This window comes from Gobio gobio, assembly GCF_949357685.1.
Source record: "Gobio gobio genome assembly, chromosome: 6".
Taxonomy (NCBI): Eukaryota; Metazoa; Chordata; class Actinopteri; order Cypriniformes; family Gobionidae; genus Gobio; species Gobio gobio.
Window position 1 is genome coordinate 19,206,053 of NC_137102.1, and position 26,271 is coordinate 19,232,323.

The following is a 26,271-nucleotide window of genomic DNA, read 5'->3' on the forward strand; positions in this document are numbered from 1 at the left end:
TTTTTCTGAAAAACGAGTATGTGAACTGAATAAATGCAAACATATATGCAAACTGAATATATGCAAACATATATGCAAAAATATATGCAAACATATGATGGTATTTTATGTTTTAGTAAAGTCAAACACTTACATACAGCACCTTTAACATACAGTAATGTTCAAAAAGCACATTATTTTACATTACTGCAGCATCTCTATTTCCAGTCTGTCTGAAAAGCCCAGAGTGCTCTGATTGGCCAACCCAGTGTGTTGTGATTGGCTAAACACCTCAAGCATGTGTCAGAAATGTAACGCCCCTTACCACGATCAAAACAGCACTATAATTTACTGAACCATCACTTCTTTCTTTGCATATGCCTTTGGGTGGGCATCATGCTAATATTTCACAATCACATTGTGACAGATGTTTGTGGAAGTAATATCTGGACTTTGATCGAGGCGTTTTAGGCAGGTCAGGATCAGTATTCTTATTCTTCCTTTGTGGGAGACTATGAACTTTGTAATTTTGCAGATCGCATACATGCACAAACAGATACACACTAAAGGAAAAGAAAAACATTAAAAATAATCATATGACCTCTTTAATATAAAGTCTTTCTAATGCAAATGAATTTGAGGCGTAAAACCTGATGATCATGTTCTCCAGCATGATTGGAGAATGATCCAAAGAGCATTTTGTGCAAAACTGGAAGCAAGAACATCTGACTGTCTATACAAACAGACACATGATGATCGAACATCACATATTTACTGATTATTGACCAAGAAATAGTCAAAAATCTTTATTTACAGGTGTAAATGGAAAAACATCCCAATTTTCAATGTGGTCTCAGACTTTTGAAGCCCACTGTACCTGTGGGATGAGTATGCATGAAGGGTGAGACCTGACCTCAGTGAGCTGATCTGTAATGGTCTGTAGAAGAGCAGCTCTCTGCTGTGACTCCTGCTTCTCTGTGTAAAAATCAGCCACATTTTGTTCTAGCTCCTCGAGTTCAGTCTGTTTCTGAGCCAGAGACAACTGCAGCTGGAAAAAAAAACACCCATCTAATTAAAAATCACAAGATTTACTCGTGTAGAAGAACAATATAATTAATAAATGCAAAAATGTACACGTACCACCTCTATTCTATCCTCCAGATCTTTGCATTTGTGTGACTGTGCAGTCTTGATTTTCTCTATAGTCTGCTGATATTCCCTCTGTTTCTTGTTCAAGACTGACTGGTAGTGCTGAATACTGCTGGCTTTTTCCTAATTTAACACAGGTACAGAGAACAGGATAGATCTGCTGTTTTATCTTAAAAAAAGAAAAGAAAAGCTGTTTGATTTATGTGTGATATTGTGTGTATATGTTACCAGAAGGTCTTGTTCAAGCTGTCCGGTCTTCATTACAGTCTGCGAATAAGCAGCACTCTTCTCCTGCAGCTGTTTCTCCAGGACAGTTATACGCGAACTCTTCTTTTTTAGCTAATAAACATAACTTTTGGTCAGTCAGTCAAAGTTACCATACTTCTAGCATATTTAAAACAATGGGCAATTGTAGGGAAATACTGGAAAGGTACACCAAACTTTAGAATGTTTTAATCTTTCTGACAGAAGCCTGTTATACTCACCAAGGCAGCATTTATTTATTTGAAAATACAGTACTGTAAAATATTAAAATTTAAAAAAAATATTTTATACTTTAAAGGATTAGTTCACTTTTAAATAAACTTTTGCTGATAATTTACTCACCCCCATGTCATCCAAGATGTCCATGTCTTTCTTTCTGCAGTCGAAAAGAAATTAAGGTTTTGGATGAAAACAGTCCAGGGTTTTTCTCCATATAATGGACTTCAGTGGGACCCAAACGGTTCAAGGTCCAAATGACAGTTTCAGTGCAGCTTCAAAGGGCTTTAAACGATACCAGAAGATGAATAAAGGTCTTATCTAGCGAAACGATCAGTTTCTGCGAGAAACCGAGCAGTATAGTATTTATGCTATTATTTTACCTCTTAACAGAGGAACGCGATCGTCTCTGAGCTCCGCCATTACTTCCGGAGAGTGAGGTCAAATTAGATCGTGGTTATAGATTTATCGATAGTAGATCCCTCATTCTACTGATCCGTGTAGTCGCTAATGAGGCATCTACGTATACATCTAGGACCACGATCAAATTTGACCTCACTCTTCGGAAGTAATTGCGGAGCTCAGAGACGATCGCGTTCCTCTGTTAAGAGGTAAAATAATAGCATAAATACTGCTCGGTTTCTCGCAGAAACTGATCGTTTCGCTAGATAAGACCCTTATTCATCTTCTGGTATCGTTTAAAGCCCTTTGAAGCTGCACTGAAACTGTCATTTGGACCTTGAACCATTTGGGTCCCACTCAAGTCCATTATATGGAGAAAAACCCTGGACTGTTTTCATCCAAAACCTTAATTTCTTTTCGACTGTAGAAAGAAAGACATGGACATCTTGGATGACATGGGGGTGAGTAAATTATCAGCAAAAGTTTATTTAAAAGTTAACTAATCCTTTAATATTATTTATTATATTTATACATGTATATTCAAGATTCAAGAGTTTTATTTGTCACATACACAGTTATATACACAATATACAACTGGCAGTGAAATGTAAACAGGTCCGCTCCATGGACAGTGCAAATAACAGTTACAAGAAATTAAATAGAAATAGAATAAAATTAGAATAAAAAGTATTAACATAAGTAGAATTATAAATAAATCAAGTAAAAGATAAAAATAGGAAATAAGATAAAAATAAAAATATAAAAAATATGTGGATATGATAAGTGAGATAAACTGTAGACTTAAAAATAAGTGGTTAACATAAAATATATAATATGTATATATAAAGAAGTATAATGTGCAAGGTTTATTACAGGTTGTTACGCAGTAACAATAGGGACGTAAAGTGCAGTGCAATTGCAGTATGTGGATGTTAATGTTAAAAGACTGTATGTTTATGTGTGTGCGGGGGTGAAGTGAGTCACGTGACTGAGTTCAGGAGTCTGATGGCCTGGGGGAAGAAACTCGGTCACTTGATCAAAAAAATCAAAAAAAAGGGGAAAATGGAAAGAAATCTTACTGTTCCCAAACTTTTAACAGCATCATTGATATACAATTATAGTTTTGTTCATATTTTCATTTTGTTTTATTAAATATATTTTTTGTTTTCACATTAGTTAAGATTTATTAATGTTGTGGTATTTCTCATTTAATTAGAAAACATATGTCTATATAGTATTTATTAATTAGTTTTAGTTTATTCAGTCTTAGTTATTTTAGTACTTCAAGTTGAGCTAAACAAAAATGAGAAATGTTGCCTTGGCAACTAGCTAAAATAAATGTATATTTTATTTTATTTCAGTTAACGTTTATTTTATTTCATGCGACAATTTTTTAAAATGGTTTAGTTAAAGATAATAACCCTGTGTCACATGCAAGGTACACATCCTCACTGTACTTATGCAAGAGGAATGTTATTTTTTACGTTTCAGTTTCTACATTTTACGCAGTGATGCATACTCATTTAAAGTCTCACGAGTTACCAAAAGTAGACACATTACAGTTGGTTAATTTGACACATGAAAGTTGTGATGACTTACGGTTCGGTAACTTGATTGGCTGATAGACTGATTTGTTACACGATTATTTCGATGATCCACTTTAAACATTCTTCTAAACTATAAGTAACTAGTCAATTACATGTCAACTAACTCTCAGAGTATTAGTAGACTAATAGGTTAGGGTTCGGGTTAGTAGAATAAGTAAGTTGACAGATAAGCAGACAGTCTACTAATATTCTAATGACTGCTAGATGACATGTAGCTGCAAAATGACTTATAGTTGGGCAAATATTAAGTTGACTACTGAAATTAAGTGTTAAATAATGATTCATTAAAGGGGGGGGTCTAATGCTATTTCATGCATTCTGACTTATTTACACTGTTAAAGGGTTGGATTTTCATGCTAAACATGGCCAAAATTTCCCAAAATTAGTATTTCTGTGCCAAATACACTACTTCCGGATTCGAATAAGTTTCGGAAAGTTTTTTTTTGAGTATGTGCCTGTGTGAGATCATAATAGGTGGAATTGCTTGTATGGGCTTGTATTGCGGAGCATGCACATCAACGAGCCGTCAGCAGCACTGGCATTTTGTTTTTAGACCACAAAAATCAACAAAGCCACTAAAGAAGTGTGTTTCTGGTTGTGAGGGAAAAATAACCTTGCTCAGCTTCCCAAATAATCCAGCGTTAAACAGTGGATGCCGTTTGTTTTTCCGGAGCAGCAACAGAATTCTACAAGCGTGTTTGTTTGTTCCCTGTCACGAGTCAAAACCGGTGAGTGAAACTGCATCAAATGTAGGTGTTTTGTTGGCAATCGGCGCGTAAGTGCATATAATGTAAACAACACGAACGTATATTGAATAGAAAATTATCCAGGGAGGGATAACGCAAAGAATGTATTGTGCATGTGTGTGTGTGTTCACGCTCTTTAGCTCCGCCCACTGCACTCCACCACGAGTTCAGCTGTTTTCGGAAAAAAAATCGGTACAGCATACAGTACCTGTCTTTTATAAATATGATAAAACTAAAGACTCTTTGGAGATGGATGCAATACTCCTCTACAGGTACTCAAGATTAACATGAGATTGGCAGAAACGGTGTGTGTTACCCCGCCTTTAAAATCATTCAAACTCAGGAGTCTATGATTCTTTTTTCAGTGATTTGATTTATTAAAAGTTTACTTTTTTGTATGTGCAGCCAGCAAAGACTAATCAATAAAATTATGTTTTTCATGGTACCCGTGTGGAAATTAAATTGATGGGATGCTTACCTCTTTCTCTAAGGAGGTGGCCTGAGTAGCCTTGTCCAAGAGCTGATTGTGGAGCTGCTGGTAGTGAGAGGATCTCTCAGTGATGGAGGTCTGAAGGGAGGAGATCTCCTCCTGGGCTCTTGTCAGTCTCTCCTGTAGCCCCTGAGCAGCGCTGGCCTGCCGGGTCTTTTCCCTCTCAGCCATCTGAAGCACCGCCAACAGCTTCTGATAGCGCTCACCTACACGAACAGGGGAAAGGTTAAAGTAACAGTTTGTCCAGTAAAATACTACAAAAGCAGCATGAATAAGTGAAGGTGGACAGTCTCAGGAAGGCAGCAGTATCCTGTACTACGAGTTCGACGCTCACCAGGTATGTGTTTGAGAGATTCTGTGGTGCTTGTGTAAGACAGTGTGGACAGCAAACAAGGGTTCACACACAGTGCACCTTCCCGATTCTGAAACACAAGTCATTCCACAGTCAAGAATTTTTCAACTGTTTCTGTCCATAAAACTAAAGTTAGTGGGGTCCAATGTTGGTTTAGACCCTTTCAATGACTTTCAATGTATGAACAGTCTTTTTTCATTCTATCATTCTTTTGTGTTCCACAGAAGAAAGTCATACAGATTTGGAACGACATAAGTGTGAGTAAATGATGAGAGGATTTTCACTTTTAGGGGAACTATCCCTTTTTAAATGTGCACAATGAAATTAAAATTGTAAAGGTAATTCATTTTATTTAGAGTGTGTATGTGTGTGTGTGTGTGTTCCAGCACCTCTCTCAGATGTAATAAGTCCAGTATGCTCTCTAGGCTGGCCAGCTCGGCTCGTTCCTGTTCTCTCTCTCTGTGGGCCTGAGCCACCCTCTGCTCCTGACAGGCCGTGAGGAGTCGCAGGTCCTCGTTCTCTCTCTTCAGCCCTGCCACCTCCTGCAGCTGCGCCTCCTTCTCAGCCAGCTCCCTCTGCAGCTGTTTCAGCTGATCTGAGAGCTGCTGAACCTGAGACTGCAGCTGCACACGCTCAGTGGAGAGAGACTCTGAGCGGCTGTGAACCTCCTTCAGCTCACTGATCAGAGAACAGAAAAGCAAGTTACAACTAACATGAGCAGTTTACCTTTTCTAATCAGGCTAGAAGACAATAAACTGGTCAAGTGATCGGCTCTTTTGGCTGATGAACATATTAGATGAGATCGGTATCATTGCAAAATCTACTGATTGTCACAATAAATGGAAAAACATTATTTTGTTTCAAATATTTTGAGTGAATATTGTTTCAAGCATAAATGCAACAATTTTGTGGGGGGAAAAATCCAATGGGGTAATCTTTTTTGTAAACTCAAAATATATTACCTGGAAAAAAAATCTTAATATTTTATGAAACTTTGTTTTCAGGACGTTTGATATTTATACTGGAAAACAAGACAAAATACATTAGGATTAAAAAGAATTTGCAGTGTATATACTCCTTTGTACATCTATCTAAATGTTGACCTTAAAAATTTATTTACTTATTCAAATACAGAAATATTGATCTAAAAAAGTTGTCCATGTTGTCAATTACCTCAACATAATATACACTATTGTTTAAAAGTCTGGGGTCAGTAAGTGTGTGTTGTTCCTTTTTTAAGAAATTAATACTTTTATTCAGCAAGGGTGCAGTAAATTGATCAAAAGTGACAGCAGTTATAATGTTACAAAGGATTTCCAATTCAAATAAATTCTTTTGATCTTTTTATTCATCAAAAAAATATTTGGAAAAAATGTATCACAAAATTAATGCAACACAACAGTTTTCAACATTAATAATAAGAAATGTTTCTTTAAATCAGCATATTAGAAGGATCATGAGATTCTGAAGATTAGAGTAATGATGATGAAAATTCAGCTTAACCATCACAGGAATAAATTACATTTTAAAATGCATTTAAATAGAAATAAGTTATTTTTAAATTGTAATAATATTTCACGATATTAATGTTTTTACTGTATATTTCATCAAATAAATGCAGCCTTGGTGAGCTTAAGAGAGTTCTTTTAAAAAACATTTTGAAAATCTTTAAAAATCCCCAAATTTCTCAACTGTAGTGTATATTATGTGATATAATTGACATTATACTAACCATCATTGACGAATGATCTTTATAGCCCACAACAAAAAAGATCAGTTTAAGAAATGCTCTCTTACCAGATGTTGTGGCGTAGACCCTCCTTATCTCTCTCCAGCTCAGCGCACTTCCTCTCAAGCTCCTCTCTCTCTCTGTCACACTCCATCAGACTGACCTTTAGCTGGCCCTCACTCTCCAACACCTTCAACAATGCAGGATATGCATGACACATGCAGCAGGAAAGGAAGTAATATCTCAGAACACAGAATGATTAATATGAATCAGTTTTAGTCAGATTACCGTCCTGAGTTTTTCAGAAACATCCTCTTTGTATTCTTTGAAGGTGACCGTGAGCTTCTCTGCATTTCGGAGCGCTTGGTTTCTCTGCTGCTCCGCACTTTGAAAGAAACATTTTCAGAGAATTTTAATCTGCGTTGCTTCAAGAATTACAAAGAGACTTCTTGTACATTTGAGGTAATTCCAGTTTAAAGTGATTACTGCTCCCAGGATGAATTAGTCTGTGAAGTTTTCATTTGCATAACTAATCTCATACCGTTTCCCCAGACGTGTTCTTTCAGCTAACTCGGCTTTAACAACTCTCAGCTCATCTCTGAGCTTCTCCGCCAGCCTGTTACTCTGCATCACGGTCTGTTCGCTTTCTTCCAATTTCTGCTCCGCAGCACTGAAGAAACAAGGATATGCTGCTCCAGATTTCTGACAGAAAACCATCTGGTTTTTCTAGGAAAATGTAAGTGATAGAATAGATGCACCTACTCTAAAGCTTTGGTTTGGCTGTCCAGTTCTGCTTCTAGACCCAGAATCTGCTCCTTCATGAAAGACACACTGGAGGTCCTGGCTCCCACAGTGGATCCCAAAATACGGATCTATACAACAAATGTCAGTTATTAATATATACATCATCTGTGAACAATACTTGGAGAGACCAGAGAGAAATCAGTTGTTCCACCAAATCGGATCAAAATGTTCTATTTTCATTTCATGCCAACATTAAGGTGTTTAAAGCTTGTTGCTAAGCATGTTGCTAGGGAGTTCAATTTAAGCTTAACCACTGTGACTAAATCACTGAATCATCAATCATTCAGACCCATTTTGTGAAATAGTTGAATTGGCGCTTTTCCATTGCATGGAACGGCTCGGTACGACTTAATTTTGGGGGGTTTTCCACTGCGTACAGTACCCAGTACTTTTTTTTAGTAACACCTCGGTTGAGGTTCCAAGCGAGCCACACTGATACTAAAATGTGACGTGTAAACACTGCATATCATTGATAGGTCAGAGAGAATCGTCACTACCAACGTAACTGGATTTACAGTAGGGCTGGACAATTAATCGAAAAGTAATCGAAACGGAAATGTAGAACCTCTAACCGATGTAATTTTCCCATGTCGGTTATATCGGTTTTAGTCACGTGACTCCGCCCCGTCAGTCATCAGTCACATATCAAGTGCAGTTTGCAGGCACACGGAAAGATGCAGCCATGCAGGATAAGTTATCTTTGTTTATAGATGCTCAGAATTACTATGGTAATTGCATGTTTTACAGTTTATACAGGTGAGTTAATCGCCTTTCTTATATGCGCTGATACACACACAGATCCAGATCACTTTCACTTACGTCCTCATGAAGTTTGTCAATTAAATGTGTTTAAAGGCTCGCCAGTTTGAACATTAAAGTGATTGTGCACTATTCAAGAACAACAATATGGAAAACTTCTCCATTCAGTGCTCAAACTTTTTTTTGTGACACAGAGAGCCGAGCCGAGCCGGGTCGTGTCTCTGACAACGCGCACGCCCTGAAGCCAGATCACTTTCACTTTGCGTCCTCACAAAGCTTTGTCATTTGTATGTTTTAAGGCCTACCAGTTTGAACATTGAAGCGATTTTAGACCATCAGGGCCCTATCTTGCACCCAGCGCAATTGACTTTGTACACCGACACATGTGTCATTCCTATTTTGCACCCGCGCAAAGCGCGCTTTTCCCTCCACAGAAGCACGTCGCTAAACTAGTGAATGAACTTGCGCTCCCTGGGCGGTTCAGCGCAAAAAAGGAGGCGTGTTCCGGCGCAAACAATCCCTGGTGCTATTTTGCTGTTCCATTAAACAATTGCGCCACTGACCAGAAAAAACCTAGTCTAAAGTCAGTGGCGCGTTGCGCGTTGTTCATTATGCTATTTTAAGGGCGCATGCTTGACCATAATGTATAGCGTGCACAACGCGCATACACTTTGCTCATGTAATCTACACAGATGCAACAGTTATTTTTGCAAATAATAAATTGTTACACTAAAAAAATATTAACACATGAGATGACGGAAATCATTGTGGTGTGCCACGAAGATGTGAAAAAATAGGCATAAATCTAGCTTACAAATGATTCAGGCTAATTGTAATAATTAAGGATAAGACCTGTTTGCCCAATAGTGGCAAGACATATATGTATATAAGGACATCTGACAAATTGGTTTGTCCGTCAAGAACCAGGAAAAAAAAAAAAAAATCGACTGAAAAACTGAAAAAACTGAAAGACTGAAAAAAAAAAGACTGTGAAATCACCTTTACCATAATGTACAACATTACAACTTCACTTCTCTGTCTTTCACTGCTCTTACAAGAACATCAGTCTCCTCGGCTGTGAACCGCTCCTGGCGTGCGCCTGGTAAATACGCCATAATAATAGCAATCCATAATGGAACTTGCGCACCTGCTTTTAAAGGGAATGTTGGATGACGCTCGGATTGGTTTATTCACGTTACGCCCAAACCACACCTATGAATAATGAAGCTATTTCAGACCAACCCATTTTAGATTTGCGCCGGGCGCAAGAGCCATTTATCCCGCCGGGAAAATAGCAACAGCGCCGAGACCCGCCCACAAAGTTACTTGCGCTTCACGCTTTGACACTTGCGTTTCAGATCGTTAAAATAGGGCCCTCAGTGTGTAATACACCACCATGTGTATGTGTATTTGTTTGTGTGTCACAATATATCAGGCATTGAACTAACACAAACACTCAGACAGTAGCTTGCACATCACGTGAAGATCGCGCAGAAACTCATTGTCAACACTGCCCTGTGATTTATCACTAAAGTAGCTTAGAAACTCAACTGTTATAGATTTGAATACCTTTGAAGTAACTACAAACCACAGCTTCATAATTAATAGAGACGGCATGACTAATGCACACACACAATCACTCTCTCATTAATGCATTCAAATGAATGTAATGTAGGCCTACTGTGCTAATTTACCTGATGTACAACAAACCGAAACCTGCCCCATAGACAATAACTGCTGAAAGTTAAACGTTTCCTTCAAGTAGCCTATTTTAAAATCACAAAGAAATGCACTTTCATTAGAAAAAAATATCCTACCTTTTAATAGTAGAAAATAGTTACAGTACAAACCTTATCAGTGAACTTAGCCTGGTTAAAACCAGACCATTCTCAGTAGTAACTGAGTTATGGTCTGGCAAAGCTTCATAGACAAATCATTTCCAAAGGGGCGTCACTCAAATGCCTCTCGGCGCAATTGGATAGACCTAAAACCAATCAGAGCGATGAGGGAGATGACGTATGCAGAGCGACGGAGAAACATCTGAGACTCTCTGGCCGTTTCTCAATATGCGTTCTTGTCTGTACTTGTGTTCTCAAATAGGAAATGTCCCCGGTTTCCATTTCAGAAATCTGGTCACCTTACCTAAACCACATATTAATGTTTAATATATTATTTTTAAAATGTAAACGAAAAGAGGCAGGGTGTTTTATACTTCGTTTTATTATAAATATATAAGATAATCAATGTAGGCCTAGCTACGCGTTGCCTGAACCACATTCGTGTGGCTATTATTATTATTATGTTTAATTTTAATTTTTTTATGAAATGAGGCAGTGGTGTTTTATGACATATTTCGTACGCGAACTTCTGACTTGCGTCCGTGACTTACCAAGTTTGACTCCGGAGAACGAACTCCCGAGGACGGGAGGACACTAGTCCGCCAACTATGCTCTTGACAGTATCACTCAGTATATATTTGTATATGTAGTGCAGGCAATGCATATTATCTTCAATGCATGTTTATAACAAAACGAAATATAAAAAACCCAGCCTCTTTTCATTTACATAAAAAAAAAACACACACATAATATAGGCTATGATTATCACTGTAATAAATTAAATATGACACAAAACACAACCCAGTCTCTTTTTGTTAAATGTCAGTTTATGTGTGATCGTCAATAGCAATTATAAAAGTATAAGTAAAAGGTATAAGAAGCTATACAATAAATAAAGCAATTCAGTCAAAGTCAGCGCCAGGAGACTACAACGGTAAAGTTTAATATCTTAAAAATATAAAGTTATGAAACTTCACTTTGCCCTCAGACAAAACGATCTGTCTAGGAACAAATTATAGATTAATGAGAGCAAAGATCAGCCGTTAGATCTACACAAGACGAGACAGTTTAACCACTACAGAGACATCAGAGCCAGCGGAAGACGGCAGAAGGACTGGCCGAGGAAAGGCGCCTCTCGGCGGGCTCAATGATCGATTGAGCGCCGCTGAACCACTGGAACTCACAACTCCGAAAACGGCAGATCAAATTTTTAAAAAAGGCGCTCTCTTTATAAATAAACCACAGATTTGAGCTTTAAACAACTTCATTCACTCCTGAAAAGGACTTAAAACTATATTTTGTAAAACATTAACACTACCAGAGGACTCTCGCTAAGACCCATTCGTTTTTCCACACGACTTTTGCCGAATCCAGTCGGTAAAACAGCGATAACATCTTTTTTAGATATAAAGGCTTCGAGTGTTGTTCTTTGCTCGGGTTTTAACGAAAAGGAGAAGTTTAAATCGCTTAAAACAGACGCGTTAGCTGATTCGAACGAGTGATGCTCCACAGCAGCTGCAAATCTGCTTCAATGTCGCTGCGCTGTCGTCATCGTGTAAAGCCCGCCCCAACGTTTCTAATTGGTGCCGCGATTTCTAGGGTTTAGAAATGGGTTTGAATGGACTCTTTGCCAGACTACTTGCAGAGCAAATCTAAATTTGCCGGAAGTTGTCTGGGTTTTCCCAGGCTACAGTGAACTTTGAGGGCAAAAAAAGGAAAGCAAAAAAAGAAGAAGAGCAAAATATTCATTCATTAATCGTAATCGAGGTAAAATGTTCAATTAATCGAGATTTTTATTTTTGTTAAAATCGTTACAGCCCTAATTTGCAGTCAGTATCATTTGTTCGCACACATTTTTTAAACGGCTCGCTTTAAACGACAAAAAAGTGAAATGAAAAAAAGAAATGGCTGAATCGTGGTCAGTAGATGAGGTGCAGACGTTCCTCTCATTGGTAGCCGAGGAGCATTATATCATGGATGTAGAGGCGGCGACGTATGTAACTGCAGTGGAAAAGCAAACCAAGCCGAAGCGAGCCAAGCTGTGCCGAGTCGTACCATGCAGTGGAAAAGCTCTCAATGATTTATTGAAAAATCCAACTCAAAAAATGATTCGTTAATAAACCAGACTTCACTACTTCTCATAAGAACGTGCCATGGACTGCTTAGGTTAGGGCGGGCAACTCTGACCCTGGAGATCCACTTTCTCACCTGAACAAGCTAAATCAAGAGTTGTGTTTGACTTGAAGCGGTGCTGCAAAGCCCCGATCGGTGTATGACATCAAAGTACCGTGAGAACGATTTGAAAGCATACAGAGCTGTCTGCTCCCTAATCGTTCTTGTGGTACATTGATGTCATACACGGATCGCTCTGCGCAGCACCGCGTCAAGTAGAACATACCTATTGTCTTTAAGATTACTAGAAAGCTACAGGAAGATGAGTTTGATCAATGTTGGAGCTAAACTCTACAGGAAAGTGGATCTCGAGGGCCAAATTGCACAGCGCTGGCTTAGGTAGATGACTGGATCTCTAGGTCAGGGGTGTCCAATCCAGCTCCTGGAGGGCGACTGTCCAGCAGATTTTAGCTGCAACCCCAAATAAACACACCTGAACCAGTTAATCCCAAAAGCATCGTAAACCTAAGTATATCGTAGAACCATTGCCACCAATGGTCTCTACGATAAACTTATAATCACAATGCTTTTGAGAAACGCAGCCCAGGCATGTGTAATGAGGCAAGTTGGAGCTAAATAGTATGAGCAATAGTAATAGTGATGCTTGATTTAGTAAACGCCACTAATGCATATAAATGATGTCGATTTATGGATTAAGAAACAAACTATCAATACACTTTAACGAACACGTAATTATACACTATTGCTCAAAAGTTTAGGGTCAGTAAGAAATCAGGACAAATGACAAATGAAACTGATCAAAAGTGACAGTAGAGAGCATTTTTATTTCAAATAAATGCTGAACTTTTGAACTTTCTATTCATCAACATTGATAATTAGTGACATGCCGAAGCCTAAATCTGAATTCGGAAAGGCACGGAAAATGAATAACAAATAGTTGGTTACATTACAGTACATCAGATTTCACTTATCAGATAGCAAGGAGAGATGACTGACAGGACGATGTCGGAGGATCTGGTGTGCAACATATCCTGAGCGTCATTGACAAATATCTTATCTAGTAAAATGTGTGGTCAGTACCCCTGGGGCCTCATTTATAAACGTTGCATACGCACAAATCTACGCAATAATTGGTATTTATAAAAAGCAAACTTGACAGGAAAATGTGCGGTCCTTCACGCAAGCTCTGACCCAGGCGTACACACAAAAACGGGTGAAATGAGAAATGGCGACACCGTCAGCAGATGGAAGAAACACGTGAAAGTGTGAGAAACTGTTGACCGTTGTGTAAAAGAAATGGAAATACTGCCTCTCATAAATAACATGAAGACAAAACAAGTCTTACAATAAACAGCCTACACAAACACCCGTTTGATCGATCTGCAGTGTAAAACAAACAAAAATTACAACAGAAATGCAAAAAAAAAAAAGTGAAATATGTTCTGCAATAATATTGGCATGATAGGCAATTCATCCTCATAAATAATATGGTAAACAGAAAATAATGTACAAAACTGATATTCTCGTCAATGTGTTCGTCTGGCGTAGCATATATAGATGCAATTAGATAGACAGATAGATAGATAATTAGGGATATATATAGATAGACAGACAGATAAATAGATAGATAGATGTATTAATTGTCCACTGGGGAAAGTTGTTTTCATAGTAAAAAAATTCTTCATCAGCTACGGAATCATGGTATTCATGCAAATGCCTTAAGTTTGTTTTATTTTTGATAAAATAACATATGACGTATGTCTCAACCATTCAGAAAGCTGCAAGAAATTACATTTGCACTGAACTATTTACCATTTCCACGTAGATAATAGGGATAGGGATTAATAGGGATTCCCCAATAATTGCTGCCAGTCTCTCATCAAGAGGGGTCAGCTCCGGTGTCCCCTTTCCCCAACCTGTGGCAGACACACTCTGGCGATGGAGCGCTAGACGCTTTTTTGCCTCGACTTTGATGTCCGACCATTTGTTTTTTATTTCGGCCACGGTCCGAGGTTGTGAGGCTACAGCATTTACGGCGTCTGCAACCTTTTGCCACTCTTCTGACCTCATTTGACCTAATGCGAGTATCTACTACAGTTACTCACAAATCAGGTAACCATCTGGAACTTATCTGCACGCGCTATTGCTCCACAAACAACACTTTAGTTACTCCACTGCACACCTCAGATCACTTTCTCATCACTCTTAACCTCATACTGACTCCTGACACAACACACACTCCCCCACAGATCACCTTTCGGCGTAATCTACGCTCGCTCTCTCCCTCCCGTCTATCCACTATGGTTTCATCCTCACTCCCTCCACCTGCTCAGTTCTCAGCACTAGACACTAACAGTACTACTGACACTCTTTGCTCCACTCTAACATCCTGCTTAGACAACCTCTGTCCCCTTACATCCAGGCCAGCCCGCACCACCCCCTCTGCCCCCTGGCTGTCTGATGTTCTCCGCGAACATCGCTCTGGACTCCGGGCGGCAGAGAGGAAGTGGCGCAAAACTAAAAATGCTACTGACCTAACCCTGTATCAGTCTCTTCTTGCTTCATTCTCTACTAATGTCTCCACTGCTAAAACTACATACTACCACAACAAAATCAACAACTGCTCTGACTCTCGTGCACTTTACAAAACATTCTCTTCGCTCCTTTGTCCTCCTCCTCCCCCTCCTTCATCAACTCTTACAGCTGATGACTTTGCATCATTTTTCACAAACAAAACCTCCTCCATTAGCAGTCAATTCTCCACACCACAAACTGACACACACATCTCAACAACCATCACACACACACTCCCCTCCTTCTCTCTGCTCTCTGAAGCAGATGTCTCCAAACTCATCCTATGCAATCATCCCACTACCTGTCCGCTTGATCCTATCCCCACCCACCTCCTTCAGGCCATTTCTTCTTCTGTTACTCCTGCACTCACTCACATTGTCAACACCTCTCTTCACACCGGGACCTTCCCCACAGCATTTAAGCAGGCTTGGGTAACCCCACTGCTTAAGAAACCCTCTCTAAACCCAGCACTTTTAGAAAACTACAGACCGGTATCCCTTCTTCCTTTCACTGCAAAGACACTTGAGCGAGTGGTGTTTAACCAGCTGTCTACGTTTCTTGAACAGAACAACCTCCTGGACAGCAACCAATCCGGCTTCAAAAGCTGGCACTCAACTGAGACTGCCCTGCTCTCGGTTACGGAGGCACTCAGACAGGCAAGAGCAGCTTCCAAATCCACAGTACTTATCTTACTGGATTTGTCTGCTGCTTTTGACACAGTTAACCACCAGATCCTCCTGTCAACTCTCATGAAGATGGGCATCTCAGGAACTGCTCTCCAGTGGTTCAAGTCTTACCTCTCAGGTAGGTCCTTCAGGGTGTCATGGAGAGGTGAAGTGTCTAAGTCACATCATCTAGCTACTGGAGTTCCCCAGGGCTCAGTGCTTGGACCACTTCTCTTCTCCATCTACATGTCATCACTGGGATCGGTCATTCAGAAACATGGCTTTTCCTATCACTGCTATGCCGACGACACTCAACTCTACTTCTCATTTCAACCAGATGATCCATCGGTTGGTGTTCGTATCGCTGTCTGCCTAACAGACATTTCTGCCTGGATGAAGGAACATCACCTTCAACTTAACCTTGCAAAGACAGAACTTCTTGTTGTCTCTGCCAACCCAGCACTTCACCTCAATCTCTCCATTCAGCTAGGTTCATCAACCATAACTCCGTCCAGGACAGCCAGGAACCTTGGAGTTGTGATTGATGATCAGCTAAAATTCACTGACCACATTACTGCAACAACCCGATCCTGTAGATTTGCATTATACAACATTAGGAAGATTAGACCCTTCCTATCAGAGCATGCCACACAACTACTGGTCCAAGCTCTTGTTCTCTCCAGACTGGACTACTGTAATGCTCTTCTAGCGGGCCTTCCGGCATGCACTATCAAACCCTTGCAACTGATCCAGAATGCAGCGGCGAGGTTGGTCTTTAATGAGCCGAAGATAGCGCACGTCACGCCTCTCTTCATCAGTCTGCACTGGCTGCCAATAGCTGCTCGCATCAAATTCAAGGCACTGGTGCTCGCCTTCAAAGCAACCACTGGCTCTGCACCAATATACCTAAACTCGCTCGTTCAGACTTACACCCTCCAGGAACTTACGTTCTGCTAGTGAACGACGCCTTGTGGTGCCATACCAGAGAGGCATGAAATCGCTCTCACAGAGCTTTTCCTGGGCTGTTCCCACCTGGTGGAATGACCTGCCTATCTCAATTCGTGCGGCCGAGTCTGTAACCATTTTCAAAAAACACCTAAAGACACATCTCTTCCAGCAGCACCTGACCAATCAAGAATAGCACTTATCATTCTATTCATTTTCTGTCTGTCTAATTTATTAAAAAAAAAAATATAAAAAAAATAAAAAAAAATTGTCCTGTGTGTTCTGAGCTAGATTAACTGAGACTTGCTACAGCACTTGCATGCTGTTGCCCTTGACTGTTCTAGTTGCTTCTTTTGCTCTCATTTGTAAGTCGCTTTGGATAAAAGTGTCTGCTAAATGACTAAATGTAAATGTAAATGTAAATGTCGTGCCTTTTTGGCATTAGTAATGCCCACACTGTGCCCTCCAAAAAAAAAAAAAATCTCCTCTTTTCCACCTCGCCAACGAGAACTTCTACTTCAAATTGAGTGAAGTTACGTTTTTTTGATTTCCTCTCTGTATTTGCCATGATTTCGCAATCGAAGAATATTAACTTGTGGGCGTTTCACGGACTATTTATGGGCAACTATGGGCGTGACATGAAGCTGCAAAAGCTGCGCTACATTTTGAATTGATTGTGATTTATTAAGGGAAAACTGCGTAGGATGTGCGTGCGCACGGTTTTATAAATCCAAATATTTCTGTGCGTACGCACGTCCTATGTTTCATCTGTACGCCACTTCTGACGCAAATCCTACGCAAAGTTTTATAAATGAGGCCCCTGGTCCCTACACACAGAGGACACGTGATCGCAAATTGGAAAGTGAAAGTAAAAAGAGAGCGTGCATTCGAAAGCGATTTCAATACCCTGCATTAGTGATAGCATCTTTCTGATGCCCGCAAATTATAAACAATATATAATTGCGAGAGAACACAAAAGCATTGAAATATTTATTTTCCCATGCGTTATTTGGTTTCTAAACATAGTATTCAGCTTCAGGCACATCCCTATTGATAATAATCAGAAATCATTCTTGAGCAATGTTCAGCATGTTAAATTATTTCAGAAGGATCATGTGACACTGAAGACTTGAGTAATGATGCTGAATATTCAGCTTTGATCACAGGAATAAATTACTTTTTAAAATCCATTCAAATAAAAAAAGTTATTGTAAATTGTAATAATATTTCACAACATTACTGTTTTTACTATATTTTTGATCCAATAAATGCAGCCTTGGAGAGCAGAAGAGAACCATTAAAAAAATCTTGCCGAACCCCAAACTTTTGAACAGTAGTGTACCTCTTATAGAACTCCACTGAGTACCACAAACACTATAATAACCAATTGCTATGTGAAGAGCATTACCTTTGACCTTGAGCTGGCTAACTCAAGTTGAGCAGCTTCAATGTCATTGATGAGCTGCCTGTTCTCCATGACCAGAGAAGAGTTCTCCTGTCTGATGGTGTTGAGCTTCCTCCTGAGGACAGACGTCTCCGTCTCCATGTCTCTCTCCGCCTATAGATAAACACAAAAACATCTCAAATAAGGGAAAAATTTTACGAACAACAAGCATTTAAAAGGCGCCAATACTTCAGTCGATTTATTTGGTTCATCTTCAGTGTCTTACCCTGCAGTCACAGGTAGATATACGTGCACATGCCCTCCGATCCGGGTGTAAATATACTGGATCAGGCTTCTGAAGGTCCTCTAATGTAAGACGACCTGGGAATCCATCCAGGGCACTTCTGTTATTATCCTCACCAACAATGTCATTTCCTGATTGACTGAAATGAGTGAAATGCTAACAATACAACGACAAGTACAAGTAGTGCTGTGCCAAAAACATTATTAATATTACAATATGACAATAAATGACAACATTCAAAATGATGTGGGCAAAGGCAACATAGCAAATTAAAAAAGAATCCATAAAAAAATTATCTAAGGATGATTTATAATCAATCTCTTAACAAGATGGGTCATTCCATGTCAACTAAACCAGAGGTCCCGGCTAAAAAATATATATATATTTTTTTTCTGGAGAAAGAAATACATAAATGAAGAAGAAAGCCAAAATATTAAATATCATGAATGTATTTTTACTGAGTAATTCACTGTTTTGTAGAGGGGGGTCAAAATGACAATTTTCACTTGAAATTTTGAGCCAAATTAACAGGGGAGGCGGTAAAAATGACATTAGAAAGATGGCAGCATCTTTATTTTATTTTGCATAAATTAGTCAATTAGTCAAATCTTTTTACTTTAGCTATCTTTGTTGCATTATATGCCAATGGTGATCATTCAAATATGGGAAATTTACCTAAAGTTTGCAACTTTGCATGCCTGTGACTCAAAAAGTATTAGAATTATCTAATATTAAGTATAAGTATTAGTATAAGTATCTAATACTAAGTATTCTAAGTATTAAAATCTTATCATTTAAGATTCTGGTTCTTATTAAACTTTTTGTCATCTCCATTTTGAAGGCCCTTTGTACAATCCCAGAGATAGAGATCTTAATGGGGCTCCATGAGTACTTAAACTTTTCTTTTGAAATCTTAAAGACCCAATGTGGTTCAATCCCATAGATATGGAGATCTCAATGCAGCTCCATGTTCAATTGGTTGAATTTGACCCATTTTCAATCGTCAAAACCAAAATGTGGTTCACTTTGCACACTACTTCTTGCACACTGATATTATTTATTGTCTGAAGAATAAATAATACTGAAACTAGAAATGTATCTTCTTTCCCTCTATGAAAATAATTGCTTTTGAAAAAAAGGTTGTATTGAATTACAATAAAAAACGATTATGCTATTGTTTATTGTACTGGGTAAGCTATTATTTATCTTATACTAATTTTCTTTTATAGTAAATGGAGCATATGAGCCTGAGTAAGCATTATGTACTCTAATGAAATATTTATTACTGGAGATGTAATTGTATACATGTATATATTTAATATGTATATATCTGGTTTTCATATGCAAGTTTCTGTTGAGTTTGTAAATTGAAATTGTTCGATAACACACACAAACACACACAAAAACAGCATAGCAAAGAGAATCTCAGAATGAGGTGAATTAACACGCAAAACTGCATCGCGAATCATATCTGAAAGATCTACCATCCTGTAACCACACAGTGCATTTCAACAACAATTCTCAAGAGACAAATGCCTCGCCTCACCTCAATTGTTCCCCCACAGATTGTAGGTTTTTCTCAGTCAGTCGCAGCTGATTCCTTAAGGAGACAACATCCTCTACCAACCCCCTGTTGTCTTTGAACATTGGTGATTGTTATAAAGAACCCTATAAATAAATGTTATTATCCATGTTTAAATGCACTCAAATGAAAACACACTGCACTCTCACATTTGTTGTTGCTTTAAACACTCAAATGGTTTGGCTTCATTTCATGGAACTTATTCAACAGGTTGTCAAGGAGCAGACGGTTACTCTATTATCCACTTCAGCTCTCCGCTGCTTTCCTAACTGAAGAAGTATTTCTATACTAGTGAATAACTACTTACCAACATCTTCAAAACAGCAGTTTTGTGCAAAAGAAACACCTTATTTCAAGTAGATTTAGCTTAGCATTCACTGCAGTGAGATCTAAACACAAGGCGCTGCCATCATCACGCCAGTTGATTGGCTGAGACGAAAAACCGTCCTCGGCGTCGTGACGTAATGTTACGTTGTATGGCCGCGAATGTTAGCGCGAATATTACAGTGGTAGTTTGTCTGTTGCTGTTTTCATTGTTATCATTTACATTGGACAGTATGTTGGTGAACAATTGTTATTGCTTTGCTTATTTGTTAGGGTTAAGGTTCGAACGGAAAATATCTGGTTGTTATAATACCAAAAAAATCTGCATTCGCTTTAATAGTGATGTTATGTAAATTGTAGCAAAAATAAATTAGCAGGGCTACAATATGTTGTTAATTGCACATTTGTATTTTTTTTTTTCTTGGTAGTGCGAGTTAATATGCATATTATTTCTGTAATTTGAGGCAAAAAGTATCAAAACATTAAATGGACACACACCAATAAGGTTTTAGAACTTTATTCTTTGGCTAAAGGAACCTGCTCAAAGCCAGTAAAATACAAAGCAAGCTTTACTAACACTGGTACACCAACTGAATAATGCTTCATACATGTAACATAACAAGAGCTTAATATTCATAGGAATTTGTTCTTACAAAATAAGGAGGTATTAATGTTTAAGCCCAAAGCTTGCCTGATACCAACACTACTTCCACCTTCTACAAGTGGTAAGATAATATTATGGAGAACAGGGCATTCTCAGGTCAAAAAACAAAACAAAAAAGGTTTTCCTCCTAAATTTAACAAAACTTTTTTAGATTTTTAGAAATGTATGAAAATACAAAGCTGAGAATTGAAAATCTCATTTGGATGTCCTATCAAATCTTCCAGCGAAGCTGTAAAGTATCCTGAGTGCTCTCGCAAATGGACAATTTGTTAGTGTATACCGTTCGAAAGCAATAAATAGCACCACAAAAAGCCTGAGTCAATTGTAACAAAACTATTGCTGCTGTTTTCTGATTGTAATGTGAAGCTGAAGCTGCAAATAAAATATAATAAAAATACACAGATCTGTTGAATTCATTGCATAGTATAACAAAAAGTACAAATAACCATCCCTTCCCCACAAAATGAAAACATTTGATTTAAAATTAGAAAATTAAACTAAAATGGTATTTAACCTAAAAAAAAAAAACAAATCTCAAACTTAAATTCCCATTGCAGATATCAGCAGCTGTACAGTTTTTTTTTTCTTTAAAGGGGGGGGGATATAAGAAGACCTAATGCTACAGCGCTCTGTCATATGTTTAAGATATACATATATTTTTTTGTAAAAATTAAAAAATAAGATAAAAAAAGGAGACCCTCATGTGACAAAATACATTTAAACAAAATAATTATTTCCATTAGCCAGCTAGGAGTTTGTAGAATGTCCCAGAAAATGGCAATATCTGATGTAAATATTAATGCTAATCATATTTTTTAATATTTGTTTTGTGGCATTAGAATAATTAACCATTTTCCTTTTGTTTTGTTTTTTCAACAATCTCACTTTATAACGAAAATCACAAGCTAGGCTGTATAAACTGAGATGAGTCAATACTGGATGTACAGAATGAGAGCTTATGTGCAATCAATTGAAATGTAAATAAAAGTGCCCTACTGACAATAGCGCTCTCTCCTCTTGGCAATTCGAGCTATGAGAAAATATTTAATAAGTAGAAGAAGAAAAAAAATCAGTCTCCAGCAGCATATATAGTATCTGTGTCACAACCCCTTAAGGCACCTGCACATCAGAGACAAAAAGCAAGGACTCAGGTTATTTTCACATAGTAGTTAACTGATTATGTCTTAAACCTGAAACTAGAGCCACCTTCAATGTGTGAATCCAGTCCATGTGAAGGCAGTCTGTTTGAATTTCCACAGAGACAGGTCACATACACAAAACTCTACAAAATCCCATCTCTTCATCTCTACGGTACTCCTGAGGCCCCTCAGTTACCTCAGTCATCCATGTACATTCAGTCACAATCACTGCTCTTCACTCCTTATCACAAAATATAGTACATTATTAGGGCCAAAGCGAAACCGTATCACCATCACCAGAAATACACCCGTGTAAAGCTCACGAGGCAGTGACGCCCTCCCATTCCACTAAGTACTGTACTTTGCCGTCGTCGGTGACACGGCGAGCGAGTACACGGTACTTCTCCCCACAGGCCAGGCGACCCGCGGCTCCGAAGTAAGTGCTGATGGAGCTCTTGAGGTGGTTGAGCTGGGTGTTAGGGTCCAGGTCCTGCATGATGTCCCTGCCGCCGTAAAGGCAGGAGGGGAGGGGGCTGGGATCGGGGATGTTGTTGCCGGGTTGTGGCTCTGGGTTGCAGGGCGGAGGAATCTCTGGATTTGAGGGCTGCAGTGCTCGTCGTGGACGTCCCCGTCGCCTCTTTATTGGGGGCTGTGTGAAGGCGGGCCATAAGCATCCAGTGCGTGGTCCGCTCGGACTGCCCAAACTGGAGATGAACAGGGTACATATATTATACTTTTCAACAATTAAGTATGACGTTTTGCATCTATGGTAGAGGTCAGCATGGGCATTACGGTCTGAAGAAGCCACCCGTAAGAGTTTTTTTGTGCACAAAATAAATTATTAATTTAATATTTTATTATACATTACATGAATTGTAATCCCACATAATTGGTGAATTAAAATAATCTTATAAAAGACTAAAGAAATAAAAAATAAGCATAATTTATCAAATATAAATATAGGTAGAAAATTAAACAATTAAATAATTTAATATACATTACAGTTCAAAAGTTTGACGTTGTTAAGATTTTATATTGATTTTGAAAGAATTCTCTTATACTCACCATTACTGCATTTATTTGACAAAACAGTAATATTGTGAAATATTACTTTAACATTTTAGGATATTTCATTGTTTTCTATCTTAATACATTTTAAAATATAATTTCTTCAACATCATTACTCCAGTCTTCAGTCACATGATCCTTCAGAAATCATTCTAATATGATAATTTGCTGCTCAAGAAACATTTCTCATTATTATCATTGTTGAAAACAGCTGCTTACTATTTTTGTGGAAACGGATATATTTTTTCCAGGATTCTCTGATGAATAGAAAGTTTAAAAAAACAGTATTTATTTAAAATAGAAATCATTTTAGACTGTCACTTTTTATCAATTTAATGAATCCTTTCTGGAAAAAAAAGTATTAATTTAACTTAAAAATAAGAACATTTTTACTGACACCATACTTTTGAATGGTACTCTGTATATATTTTTTGAACATATTCACAGCACTGCAGTAAGTAATTGTAACATTATTAAAATAATGTTAAAAATTGAAAAATTAAATCCTTAAAAAGAAAAATAAATCACCTGGACTGCCTTGAGAGGCTGGTTGAGGTAGTTTCACTGGTGCTGGTGGCACCAACGGATTCAACATCTGAGGTACTTGATGAAGGCAAAGATTTTTCACTTTTGGCAACAACAAAAAAAGTAGGAAAAAATATTTTTGTAATTTAATAAATGTCATTTGGCCTAATTTCAGAAACTACAAGATTAATTTTGTGTTGATCTCTGTCTTACCTTTTTGAGGCCATCATGTCTATTGAGTTATTGTCAAGAGTTGGAAACTTCCCATTATTCTTCATGGAAAAAAAAAAGGTTAAAAACAATGTTATGGTCCATATGAAACTTTCTGGAGTAGTCATAAAATACCAACCAGCAAAGTATGTAAAAAATAATCTGACTTATTTACCTGTGCCAATAGTTCACTTGATCTTCTCAATTTCGCCAACATCTCTAAGGAATGTGTGTGGTGCTTCCTCTTTCCTTTCTTCACTGCTCCATTAGTGACAATGCTAAAACAAGTTAAAAATAAAAGGTCATATTTAATTATTATAATAAATGTAAATAATAAAATTAACTTAAATTATAAAACATTACATTTACTTAATATTTTAAGGAAGAAACCAGCGATGACTAACCTGGATGAAAGGGGGGGTTTGGTGGCCTTTCTGCCTTTGATTTTGATCTCATGGGAAGCTTTTTCCGGCTCTCGGTCTGACAGGGGTTCGGAGCTCTGGGGGGCCGGTGGGAAGCGAATTCGTAATCCAAACAGGTGCTTCTTCTTCTTTATCTCTTTCCCAGACATGAACCTAGAACCCACCAGGTCAAAGACTATGTTCACACTGTCAGTCCAAAATGATGGTCAACGCGGTGTATCAGATCTGATTTGTGTGTCCCATGATGCTTTCATTTTCGTAATCTCTGTGTTGGTTTCCATGGCAATGATGTTGCATCGGTAGAAAATATGTAGGGGTTTGCAATGTTTTCTTAGAACAGGGGTGTCCAACTCCTGGAGGGCCACTGTCCTGCAGTGTTTACTGCCAACCAGGTCCAAAACATCTGTCTAGAAGTTTCTAGTAATCCCTGAAGAGCTTGATTAGCTGGATCAAGTGCTTAATTAGGGTTGGAGCTAAACTCTGCAGGACAGTGGCCCTACAGGAACTGAGTTTGCCCTGTCTTAGAACATGAAAACAATGTGTAGCCACAGTGCTGGACTACTATTAAAGCAGCAACAGAGGCTGGCATGAGCGGCTTTATTCTGTGATGCAGTCTCTGCCGCACAGTGAAAGAAGTGTAGACACCTCATCACTGGACCACAGAGATGTCTCCATTATATTATAATATTCCTGGAGACCTGCACATTGACAACAACACAACCTTGATTCTGCAACAAGGTCTGATGCGTTTGTTTTACATGGTTTGAGAATGTGAAATAGAAGCAGAAAAGATACGTGAAATCCGATCAGAGCGGTCAGACTGAAAAAGATTTCCAGAAATGTGATTTTAATAGGATTTCAACCCATATATTAATGTTGATGTATGTGAAGTAGATTTTTTTTAAATCCGATTTCATGTGATTTTTGGCTATCACACTTGCTAAAATATGATCAGATTCCAATCGGATATGCACAAAAATTGGATTTGAACTGACAGCCTGAACAAAGATAATTCATTCAGCTCTGCTGCATCAAGGTAGTATGCCCATGATGGGCAAATAGATAAACTCACATGTTGAGGTTGCTGTTAAGTGCTTCCAAAATGCATTCATATCGTTCTGCTCTTGGGGTATCTGCAAGCTGGAGGTACAAAGCCCAGAAATGAAATGGAGCGACATTAACACTAGTTGAACAGTGCAATTACAAAATCCACAAAACAGACTGATACCTCGCCAAGCTGAAGCCTATCCCAGTTTTCATTGATGTAAGTCATCAGTTCGAGCTCCGAGTCAAAGTATTTCTTCTTATGAATTACACTCAGGTTATAGAGGCTGAGGTGTGCAACATCTTCCCTGTGAATGAACACAACACACATGATGGAACACGGAAATCCTCATTTTGATATGAAAAACATTTTGATATGCACCCAAATTTCTAGTCAATAATTATTTTTATGTTATAGCTTATAACCGATATGGCCAATATTAAAGTTCTATACTATATTGTTTAAATAAATAAATTAATAATAATTAATTAAATATTATAATTGTTTTACATTTTAAATGCTACTTATGAATTTGGACATCATAAATGTACAGAATGAAAAATGTATAATGATTTTGAGATTATATTAAAAAGAGGAAATGAGCATGAACCATTAAATATCCACCAATAAAGAAATAAAACGACCAATGAAGGAATAAAACACAAATATTGATATAATCATTGTGCATTTCTTCCAAACCTGATCTACTTCGTTTTGTATTTTTGTATTCAGCATCACTTATGGTCACAGCAATTGAACCAAGAGTGTGAAAACAGCCCAAAACTCACCATCTCAGAGGCAGACGTTTGAGGTACTCTGGTCCACTATTACAAACGGAACAAATAAATAGATAGAACCTGAGAATGAAGACAGAGGTTTTATTATACACAACAAGACATCAACAATTGGGTTTCACTTTATTCGGTTGATTCGAGAGCAGTACTTCACCTGT

The 26,271-nt window shown here is 38.1% G+C and overlaps 2 protein-coding genes across 5 annotated transcripts in view; both read right to left on the bottom strand.

The window, feature by feature from the left end:
• The window catches only part of ccdc18 (coiled-coil domain containing 18), a 45,725-nt gene extending 25,375 nt beyond the window's left edge, over positions 1 to 20,350 (bottom strand). Inside the window, exons 1-14 of the mRNA XM_079819156.1 lie at positions 20,230 to 20,350; positions 19,887 to 20,008; positions 18,323 to 18,479; positions 18,061 to 18,210; positions 7,697 to 7,806; positions 7,476 to 7,604; positions 7,223 to 7,319; positions 7,003 to 7,124; positions 5,595 to 5,883; positions 5,188 to 5,275; positions 4,842 to 5,059; positions 1,357 to 1,467; positions 1,120 to 1,251; positions 893 to 1,027 (exon numbers count right to left, since the gene is read on the bottom strand). Coding sequence (XP_079675282.1) covers positions 893 to 1,027; positions 1,120 to 1,251; positions 1,357 to 1,467; positions 4,842 to 5,059; positions 5,188 to 5,275; positions 5,595 to 5,883; positions 7,003 to 7,124; positions 7,223 to 7,319; positions 7,476 to 7,604; positions 7,697 to 7,806; positions 18,061 to 18,210; positions 18,323 to 18,479; positions 19,887 to 19,987 — 1,839 coding nt within the window. The 5' untranslated portion in view covers positions 19,988 to 20,008; positions 20,230 to 20,350. The remainder of the gene's footprint in view (positions 1 to 892; positions 1,028 to 1,119; positions 1,252 to 1,356; positions 1,468 to 4,841; positions 5,060 to 5,187; positions 5,276 to 5,594; positions 5,884 to 7,002; positions 7,125 to 7,222; positions 7,320 to 7,475; positions 7,605 to 7,696; positions 7,807 to 18,060; positions 18,211 to 18,322; positions 18,480 to 19,886; positions 20,009 to 20,229) is intronic.
• Positions 20,351 to 20,747: 397 nt separating this feature from the next.
• Positions 20,748 to 26,271, bottom strand: part of mtf2 (metal response element binding transcription factor 2) — a 33,278-nt gene continuing 27,754 nt past the window's right edge. For 3 of the 4 annotated variants that reach the window (XM_079818597.1, XM_079818598.1, XM_079818599.1), the window contains 9 exons: positions 26,268 to 26,271; positions 26,108 to 26,176; positions 25,503 to 25,626; positions 25,347 to 25,414; positions 24,257 to 24,427; positions 24,028 to 24,130; positions 23,856 to 23,914; positions 23,646 to 23,744; positions 20,748 to 22,753 (listed from right to left, as the gene is read on the bottom strand). The exon at positions 26,268 to 26,271 is cut by the window's right edge and continues 92 nt beyond it. In XM_079818597.1, coding sequence (XP_079674723.1) covers positions 22,369 to 22,753; positions 23,646 to 23,744; positions 23,856 to 23,914; positions 24,028 to 24,130; positions 24,257 to 24,427; positions 25,347 to 25,414; positions 25,503 to 25,626; positions 26,108 to 26,176; positions 26,268 to 26,271 — 1,082 coding nt within the window. In that variant the 3' untranslated portion in view covers positions 20,748 to 22,368. The remainder of the gene's footprint in view (positions 22,754 to 23,645; positions 23,745 to 23,855; positions 23,915 to 24,027; positions 24,131 to 24,256; positions 24,428 to 25,346; positions 25,415 to 25,502; positions 25,627 to 26,107; positions 26,177 to 26,267) is intronic. The other variant, XR_013816635.1, reaches the window with a different exon arrangement.